This window comes from Monopterus albus, unplaced genomic scaffold (genome assembly GCF_001952655.1).
Source record: "Monopterus albus unplaced genomic scaffold, M_albus_1.0 scaffold1.1, whole genome shotgun sequence".
NCBI lineage: Eukaryota > Metazoa > Chordata > Actinopteri > Synbranchiformes > Synbranchidae > Monopterus > Monopterus albus.
Window position 1 is genome coordinate 3,135,397 of NW_018127881.1, and position 10,050 is coordinate 3,145,446.

Consider the following 10,050-nt stretch of genomic DNA (forward strand, 5'->3'; position numbering starts at 1 on the left):
TATGATGCAAGAAGGTATAAATTACAAAAAAATAAATGAATGATCATGGTGTCAGTTACATGCAATTATCACTTTGAGAAGCATTTCTAGCAGACTGGTTCAGTCTGCTAGAAACCTTTTTTTTTTGAGGAAGGTTCTCCCTCTTCTGGTCAGGACAGCAACTACAATAAAAATAAGTACATTCATATATTATCTGCCATGAGGAAATGTAGCATACAGTTTATTTCTTTCTTTTTTTTAACTAAAGCACCACAGTACATTAAAAATTATTTGTTGCAACTTCTCAATTTCAAATAAAAATACAGATTTTCAAGTGGTAAGGTTGATTTGGCTCAAAGACATAAATAAAATAAATATCAAAATAAATAAATATAACTTATAGTACACTCACACTAATATCTTACATAGATACAGAAAAACATGAGGAAGGCTGCAATGTGAAGCTCTCCTCTGCAGATGATTTTGCCATCTGGTTGCCATTCTTTAACTTAATAAAGCCTAACAAAAAAAGGCAAAACAACACTGACATCAGAAATGACAGGGGGTGGGGAGACTCTGAAAATAGATCTAGGCTCTGTTGACAAAGAACATCTTGAAGCCTCTGATTGAGGAGTTATTCTCTGCCAGTGACAGACTGGCCTGCAGCATCTTAGTTCCAACCATGCTGGGGGTGAAAGTGATGCGCCGCTCCACTCTTTTTCCTGGATGTAGTGGGAGCATCCTGCAGGATGACACAGAGAAGATAATGAAGAGTTTACAAAATGTTGAAGTATTACTACTGCAGTCATTTTGAATGGCTGATGATGGCTCCTTTCTCAAGAAGTGCTGTGACCTGTTTTCACCTTGTTGGAGTCGACTGCATCAGACCAATTTATATAATGAAAGCTAAGGTAAAATAATTGTCCTGTGAATGTGTAGAAACTTTGTATGTCCATTGAAATGTCAGGTTATATTTTTGTCTGTAGCTAATAATACTCATAATCAAATAACCATAAATAACTGCATTGCATACTAATCATTTTCAGCCCCAGTCAGCAGCATGCAGCAGTGTAGCTGATGATGCTAGCTACACCGGCCTGAACACAAACATTCACAAAACAGTATCTGCATAACAAACCTACATTCCTTTTACAAAGACATACTGTACTGAGGCGCTGTAATGTACTGCACAGTGACACTCTCCTGTCTGAAAATGAAACACTTCACATATTCATTTTGCAGCCATTCAATATGTGCATGCATCACTAAAATGCCCATGACATTAACCATTCAACACGTACAAGAAAAATGAATGACAGATGAAGACAAATAATCAGCAGTCTTACCTGAAGTGAACCTTGCCTTGGATCAGCCCGGCCCCGGCTACAGTCAGTACTCCACTAACCGGCTGAGAAAATGGGTTGGTGAAGGCCACTGTGGCCATCTGCTCCTTGTCAGGCACAATGGAGTCTTCATCTGCAATCTGAAGGACAAATGTGTTTTAATGAACCCTGAATATTTGTTTGAATAACCCCTCAAATAACTTTAAACAGAGCAACTATCGCTTTGATTCTATACAGCTCTTAATTAAAGCTGTATATAACAGATTTTCACTTTAGTTGCAAATAATTTTATACATTATCCCCTTTGTTTACTATAACATATTTGGTACATAAAAATGGGATTTTTTGCAACGAAAAAAAAAATCTGCACTTTTCATCATTTATTGGCTGTGTTACATACTGTATGTTACATTCGATGGAGAGGCCAGCAGGATAGGATAAGATTAACTCTTGAATTTAAAGAGTCTAAAATATACATTTTATTTTTTAAATTCCTCAACAGAAATAAATTCTAAACTTCTGGTGAGTAATATTCAAAAAGTACCTGTATGGTGAGCTGTGGGTTGGTGATATTGAACTCCTTTGAGGCCAGAGCGTGCTCCTGACTGGCCATATCCACCAGAACAACTGCAAGGTTGACCAGGTTTTCTCCCACCATGCCCTGGTACTGGGCTGGGAGGATCTGCTGGTGCAGCACTTTGACTGGAAAGAAAGAGAGAGTTAAAGTGTGTGAAATGAATCATCACATCCAATTACAATAACCAACGAGAACCACAACAGTCCTCCAGAAGTAAAACTGAGTTTGTAGCTGATCAAGAAGTAAATTTACCTTCCATGGGGGCCAGCTGTATAACGCCGTGGTCTTCCCAGAAGGTGTTCGAGAGTGTGTGGTGGTATTCTTTGGCCTGAGCATTGAGATGCACCTTCATCATCTTTGTCACATGGTGCTTGTTCATGACTTTAACTGTGAAGCGGATGGGCTCCCCAGCAATAGGAGTTTTTTTCAGGGTCAGGAAGACTAACACTCCCTTGGATGAGCTCGCTGGATAAACATAAAGAGAGACACTGTGTGAGATAACGCATTTCTAAACACATAACTAGTCTGATTCATGTATGATTTCAAAATTACCTCTCCTTATGGTTGAGTCTTCTGATATTGTGGAACTTCTTGATGACAGTGTTGAAGTTGGGCCTATGTTGCAAAGACAGAAAGAAACATGAGCAGGGCAGATATTTATGCCTTACAACAAACATTATGCTGCTTCTCTGACTAGGCTTGTCAGCAAATAAATGAATGTACAGTATTTCATATTTTTGTATCATACTTTTGATGCACTTGTAGTCTCCTGTGATGTTCTGGAGTCTAGGGAAGCCAACAGCTTTGGTGCAGATGAGGGATCCAACTCTCTCAGTGTCTTTGCTGAGGCTGTGCACCCGGCCCTGGCTCACTATGATTGTTTGGACGGCAGCGTTCACCTCAGCATAGACAAAGGGGATGTCATAAAGCAGGTCGATACGCCGATCCCTGACTGCTTTGACAGGAGCTGGGCCACAGCAGAACACTCCTAGGAGGAAGGAAGGAACAAAAGAAGGTTATGGCAATGTTTAGAAAAAAATTAATGAGATAACCAACAGAATAAGATACTTTACATAACAGGTCCAACATTGTTACTCACACACCTGCACTCCTCTCCTGGGGAGTCGGATCCAGAACCTGCCAGCCATCCATTCCAGATCCCAAGTCCGGACGAGTCATCCAGCACTCCACCCAGAGGTGGAAGTTCCTGTTAAAAAGGACCAAAATAAGATATCACTAAACATGAACTGGATTTTCTGCATCAAAAAACAAAATGAATGCCATTAAAGTGACTTTAAAATAATTTAATAAACCAATAATACATGAAAAAAATGACCAAAACCATAACAAAAAACTCTTTCATATGTGCTATGTAAATAAATATCACTTCTAACCATATGCTGTCCTTGCTGTTGTTGAGTTTCAGCCCTGTTTCGCTGTAGTACTCCTCAATCACCAGGTTGCCATTGGTGTCATGAGCAGAGTTGAAGTTTGTGACGACACGGCAAGGAATGCCAAGAACTCTCATGACTGAAAGACGCAAATAAAACACAGCCGTTTACGCACGGATGATATGTCTAAACATTGCACCATGAAAAAAAATCTTTCCAGTCTGTTAAGAAGATAAAACATCAGTTATAAGGTTTACTGCTGGTTATTAAAGACTTTTATTTCAAACGTTTTGAATCATCAACATATAATCACCTGTGCACATGACAGCTGCAAACACCCAGCACTGTCCATACTTGACTGGGCTGAAACCAGACTGAGCCCACTGTCTTAAGATTTCCCCACTCCCAGTCCACATGGAGGGAGTAACTCCTTCTTTGAAGTTGCCAGACCAGTTTCCTTTCAGGACTCCACGGTCATCTTCACAGTTGATCTATACATAAAAGATCACAGTGCATGTTTGGGCACCTTACACCTTCTGAGATCATTCTGACTCACAGTGGCAGCTTAATGACTGCTTGACTAAAATTACAGTGTCCCTATAGTTGATATTTAATGTTTACGACCTGCACAATACTGCCTCAGTTCAAGTTATAACTTGTTGCTCATCTTGTCATCCATAAAAACACTGGTAGTGAGTGTTTCGTTCCCATCTTGAAGCTTCCCACTCACCATGGCTGACACAATCCGGCTGATGTAGACAGGGTTGTTTCGGCTGAGGTAGTCCACTTTACTATTGCTTTGGTGCTGAGGGCTGGCTTGGAGCACATTCAGACATGTCTCCAGAATACCGGGCTCATACTTTAAAGGCAGAGAAAAAGAAATGAGGACATTAAATTAACTTTTAATGATGTCTGGAGCATATTATAAAAAATATACTGCATGCCTAACTCTCTCTCTCTCAAGTGAGCAATATGTGTTGTTTGAGGTGAGGTTTAGAACTGAACAGTATTTGTAAAAAAAAAAAAAGTACTTCCTTTATGAAGCCTAAAACAACTGTCTCAGAGTTTAGTCAGAATCTCTTCTGTAAATAACATTTTTATTTAATTTAATTTTCTTTTTTTTTATGGCGTTGCTTAGTCTAGGGCTCTGACCTCCTGTTTGAGGCAAAATAATATGAATACTCTTCCATTCTTTGGCACATTTAATTGTGTATTATCGACTGTTCACTACTGATTATGCAAAAATAATCTCTTCAACAAATGTTATTTTCATACCTGATCGAAGGACCATGGTCTTGACACAAGGTTTGCAGCTGTTCCCATAAACAGCAACCCAGAGTCATTCTGGACATATTCCTCTCTCTGGTCCTCAAAGGGAATATACACTGCATCCTCTGGAGGCAATAAATCTGACATTTAGTACACCCTAGTATATTTACATTATGAAATATAATGCTGTACAAAACATAAGACTTAATTTATCTTCATTTTATTCTGCTACTTTGCAAAGCTGGTCCCAGACATTTGCTGATGAATCCTTATCTTCTGAGCATGAGTCATTAAACTAGTCACACAGTACAGCACCACTGCACTGTCGCAATCTAATTCTCATGAAAGGAACTAAGTAATGCAATCCATCCTCATGAACTCATGAACCTTATCTAGAAGTACATTTCTGATTTCACTACTGCTGCAGTATTTCAAGTTGCCAAAACCTTTTGTGTCCGTAGAACCTTGCATTACTTTATATAAGCATCTGATCATTCCACTTGTTTTACTTATTTTTTTTTCTAGATTTTTACTCACCATTGCACCAGGGATTGCAGAGCAGAATAAATTTTCCAAAGGCGCACTTCTGCTGCCCATCCTTAGTGAACACAGAGAGCTGAAACTTGTAACAGCCAACTGAGGCAGAGGCAGGAGAGGAGATGAAAATGGATGGGCTCTGGAGGTTCAGGCCCTCTGGGTCTGTGTAGGCTTTCCACTGGGAGGAAGAAACCCTTGTGGAGAATGTGACTGGAATTATCATATACAAGCGCCCTGAGGAGAGAGCAAAGACAATTAGACAAACACATTTTAAACAGTGGCTCAGACTGGTGGCTGATAAACAGCCTTTCAGCCACAAAATCTAAACTAAGCCTAAATCTAGACTACCTAGCATAACTTTGATCCTCAGAGAGTCAGTCTTGGGGTTGAAGGGTCGACCCTTCAGTTGCAGACTGAGTCTGAATGGGGCTCCTCTTCGCACCACCAGCGTGTCAGAGCTGCTGAAACCCTCTGTCCTGTGCCTCTCCAGGTTTTCAGATTTTTCCAGGTTGACATATTGAATGCTCAAATCTGCAAATACGAGAAAAATTAAAGAAATTGCTATAGAAAAAATACATTCAACAGTCAGATGGCACTATTTAAAACTCATAAACTCTCTATGACAAAAATAGGTGGATCAAGAACAAAACAAAAGATGGGATATGTTAATAACAAAACAACAAAATGGTCAGAGAAAAAGTCTTACCTTCCATCTCTTAGTCTCTTATTCACAGTGGTGTTACACTGCTCTGCTTTGTCTCTTAAGTCACCCTCTACTGCTATATAAACCTTTGCCCCACCCTCTGAAAGCATTTGACATGTGTTAGTGAGAAAGTGAACATGTTGTACAAGAGCATAATTGTTGTTAAGTCATGTGTAACAAAACCTACGCCACAGACACTCCTCCTTCATGTACAGTTTCATGTACAAAAACGCCCTTTTGTGAGCAATCAAACAGATATCTAAATATGCTTACACTGGTTTGTGGGGTATGAACTTTTCAATACACTGAAAAGTGTTGCAACACAGATATAAAAGTTGCAGCAGGAGCAGTGCTTTATCTTAAACCAGATCAAAACTCATTATAGCACTATGGTTTGGCATCATGCAACAGTGTATCTTTTAACTTTGAGCTAAATTTTGAAAGCAAGCGGTGGTTGAGGTTTTGTTGTCAGGGACAGGTGCTCCCCAAGAATCCCAGAGTGCCATCTCTTCACACACTTCTACAACTCAACCATCCATCCACACTTATTCCTGAAAAGGGTGGTAGCTGCATGTCTTTGGACTGTGGGAGGAAGCCGGAGTACCCACACAGGCACAGGGGGAACATGCAAACTCCACACAGAAAGGCACCAGGTGAGGCGACAGTGCCACAACTCAACGAATTAGTCAATATGTTATTTGCACCTTTCATACAGATTAATGCGATTCAAAGTAATTTACAGATGACTGACAGATTACTATGGTGTGCTCCCAGGTCCTGCAGCCACAGGGCACTGGTATTATGCCTTCTCTTCCTCCCATACACTCTTCCAGTACTGTTTGGTGTATTTATTTATTTATTTACTTACACACCAACCATTATACCTACCAGTGTTGATTCCCATGAGATTTGGCTTGTATATACGTGGTTGTGTACACACCCTCATACACAACCAGCACATTTTCACTCTTTCTCTACACACCCTTCAATCAGGTTGTACATTTTCTACTAAGGCATAATTACGTTTGTCGCAGAACAGTGTGACAGTTCATTTGGAACTGGTTTTAATTGGTGTTTAGTTTGAACTTGTCTCCAAGAGAAAATAGCTGTGCTATGTAAATCCGGTTCAAGTGCTAGGCAACTCATTGGTTCACAATGTTAAGTATGTACAGTACAGGAATTGCGTGAGATGCATTTTTGGTGAATGAGTGAATACTGACTTTTAGTCACAACAGGGGCTGCCGCACTTCACTTTTAAAGATTAAATTTAGAAATATAAATGTAAGACCAGTATTTTGCTAGAGCCAGCAAACAAATGTTTAATCACTTGGCACATTGGATTTAGGATTTTAAGCATTAGCTGTATAAATGACCACTTTAACGTCTAATGAATTATTTAGTATATAGGAAACAGCATCAGGTAAGAGAAGCAGAGCAGGCTGATGATAGAACAGGTGCATCTTCTGCTTTTCAGGTGAGATTCTATAATTATGAATTAGTTTGGAATCAGCATCAGCATTAAAGTTATTCTCAGAATGTTCAACCTTTGCTCATGAGTTTATTTAGAAAGAAATCTTACATCAGAAGAAGTTGGTTTCATAAGATCCTGTTCACTCATGTTTAAAAATGCCCCCCAAAATAAATAAGACCCAAATAATAAATAGAGATCTTAATCTGGGGGGGTGTTTAGGTATAGGTTCGTGCAGGGGGAGGGTGATGTGTCCCTACCAATGTTGAGACCAAACCTAAGCCCTTGTGTTGGCACCATCAGCAGGTCAGCATAAACTATCTCCATGTCTGCCAGATAGATAGGCACAAGAACGGGGACAGATATTCATGAATCCACAGTGTTTGTAGTGTTCCATGGCTTTTCCTGTCCCATCACCACGAGGTTTGCATTTGTGGTTTTGATGGAAACAGTGCAACAATTCTAGATGGATTCCCATAAGATTTGGTAAAAATATTCATGTTCTCCTCAGGATGAATTGTACAGCCTGCTTTAACATTCATCACCATGTTACCATTTAGTATTGCGAGCTTATGGGAGGAAAACAGTCACTGACAGGTGGAAGTTTCAGTGCATCCTCTAATGTCCATGTCAGCACCTATGCTTCTAGTGCATGTAGCTTCAAACTGATAGCACAGTAGTGGACTTTAAAATACTATAAAGTGATTACTTAATACATTTTAACTGCAGTTTTGGAACTCTGCACTTTTAGTGTATCTCCATTTTTATCTGGAATACAGGGTTGCAATTTGGCTTAATAAACAATGGCTGAAAAACTACTTCAGGAAAAGTACTGCTAAGTAAAAGCCATTCCTTCAGTTTTACTTTAATAAGTAAAAATAATTGCACCTGTTTGTTAGGATCAAAATCATTTGTACACATGAATATGGAGTTTGTTACATTCAGTTGGGTACATGTTGTATTTAACCAAACTATTCACTGTTGTATGCCTCTGCCAACCAAATTAAAAGGAACGTGACAGACGTGAGGACACACCTTCACCCTAGAGTGTTGATACCCAGACTGTGCCTGACAGGGCCCGTCAGTTACCCAAGGGTTTGGGCCAGGTTCAGACACATAGGTCAAACTTTAGGCTAGAGGGCTGGAATGCTCAAATGTCTTTGTTTAATAAGGGGAAGACACCATACAAACTCAAATGAGTCAGGAACAGGTTGGGTTGGACAGAAAAATGCTGCCCAATCCTCTTTAGTCTTGCAAACATATAAACATTAGTAATTTCAGAAAATCTTGTACATACAGTATTTCTTGTGTTGTGCTACAGGAAGGAGCACTGATTAAATCTTCAAATTATTAAAAAGAACACATCATGTCTCATAGTGATTCACTGCAATGCTGAAGAAGGCAAGCCACAAATGTAAATGAAACAATTGTACAATCATGTTAGCAGAAAAAAACTGATGCAATACAGATATTGCTATTTAAAGCTGACTTTGCCAGACAACAATGGTATGCTGATGTGTCAATTTAGCTAAAAATTAGACACAAGGTGGACACAGGAAAATGCACATCAGTGAATCAGTGAACAGTGTAGGTTATAAGAAAACCATTATTTAAAAAAGATCACATTCAATAACTTAATATTAATTAAAATATTTTAAAAATCATTTAATGCAATTATGGCATTTCAGAAAGCTGGTCTATACAAAAATAAATCTAAAGCTTCATTCCAGAGCAGCAGTCCTTGGCTTATTATAAACAAGGAAATCCGAGATATCGTGCCACACATTGCTGTCATGGTAGAGGTAGTTCATGGAGGACTGCAGTGAGGGCTGCAGGGTGTGTGGGTAATACTCGAACAGCCACAAGACAATGCCCCACACCAGGGTGGCAAAAAGCGGGAAAGGGTCTTGCTTAGGCTGAGGGATAAGTCCCTTCTCTACAGCCAGTCGAGACAGTGCAAACAGGATCCTAGACAGCAAGTACATGTTGATCTACAGTAAAAAGTAAATAATTTTAATACACAGAACACACTTATTGAGCAGTTATTGTCTTGAGTTTATGATAGTATGTTTGGTAATGTGCAAACATGACGATGTGGAATTTGAGGACTATCAGGCCTGTCATACCTGGCTATTGATGTTGTTATTGTCTCCAAACACTAACCATCCTCCAACACAGGCCGCCAGAAAAGAGTGAGACTGTAAAGTCTTTCCTTGGATCTTCTGCTGCAAGGCTTGCAGTCCTTTGTATGTGAAAACAAAGTATGCCAGGTTGCGGGAGTGGGTGTAAGTGGCCTTCAAAATGACTTTGAGCTTGTCCTTCAAACTATCACAGGGAAGAAAAACATGTTCAGATTTGATTTGATTTGATTTGATTTATTCTTTCAAACATGTAACGTAACGACAGTCAGTATGTCAACACACATATAATTTCACACATATCCACAAATGCATTATCAATTTGCTTATACCTAGTACATGCTTGAACGGAGTAGGAAGAAGTTAGACTTATCTAGTCCTACCCCATAACATCATCTTACCATCATTGGTTTGCAAGCAGTATTACTACATAGATAATTTTGTTCTACACCACGCTAGTGATATACTAAAAAATATTACAGACTGTTAACATTCTTACATAATTACATACTTTGATAATTATCTTCTACATCACACAAGTAGAAATATTACATAGTGTTAACATTCTTACACCACACCCACAATGTTACATTATCTTCTACACCACACAAGTAATATACTAAAGAATTATTACAAAGTGTTAAC

The 10,050-nt window shown here is 39.2% G+C and overlaps 2 protein-coding genes across 2 annotated transcripts in view; both read right to left on the reverse strand.

Moving 5' to 3' along the window:
* Positions 1–281: 281 nt before the first annotated feature.
* tgm5l (transglutaminase 5, like) lies at positions 282–5,809 on the reverse strand. The gene is made up of 14 exons (XM_020610951.1): positions 5,803–5,809; positions 5,445–5,627; positions 5,097–5,330; positions 4,566–4,684; positions 4,021–4,149; positions 3,604–3,781; positions 3,294–3,429; positions 3,003–3,106; positions 2,648–2,887; positions 2,452–2,514; positions 2,152–2,364; positions 1,867–2,024; positions 1,326–1,462; positions 282–721 (listed from the first exon to the last, which is right to left on the reverse strand). The coding sequence occupies exons 1-14, from the start codon at positions 5,807–5,809 to the stop codon at positions 568–570; spliced, it is 2,055 nt and encodes a 684-aa protein (XP_020466607.1). The 3' UTR covers positions 282–567.
* A 2,658-nt stretch (positions 5,810–8,467) lies between these two features.
* pxmp4 (peroxisomal membrane protein 4) overlaps positions 8,468–10,050 on the reverse strand; it is a 5,408-nt gene continuing 3,825 nt past the window's right edge. Inside the window, exons 3-4 of the mRNA XM_020613253.1 lie at positions 9,394–9,592; positions 8,468–9,258 (exon numbers count right to left, since the gene is read on the reverse strand). Coding sequence (XP_020468909.1) covers positions 8,989–9,258; positions 9,394–9,592 — 469 coding nt within the window. The 3' untranslated portion in view covers positions 8,468–8,988. The remainder of the gene's footprint in view (positions 9,259–9,393; positions 9,593–10,050) is intronic.

What these genes read in the sequence shown, in the direction of transcription:
- tgm5l (XM_020610951.1), bottom strand. An exon ending in GAGGATCAAAGTTATGCTAG is followed by an intron (nt 5,331 to 5,444) that starts GTAGTCTAGATT and finishes CTCTCTCCTCAG; the next exon opens with GGCGCTTGTATATGATAATT. An exon ending in AGACTCAACCATAAGGAGAG is followed by an intron (nt 2,365 to 2,451) that starts GTAATTTTGAAA and finishes ATGTTTATCCAG; the next exon opens with CGAGCTCATCCAAGGGAGTG.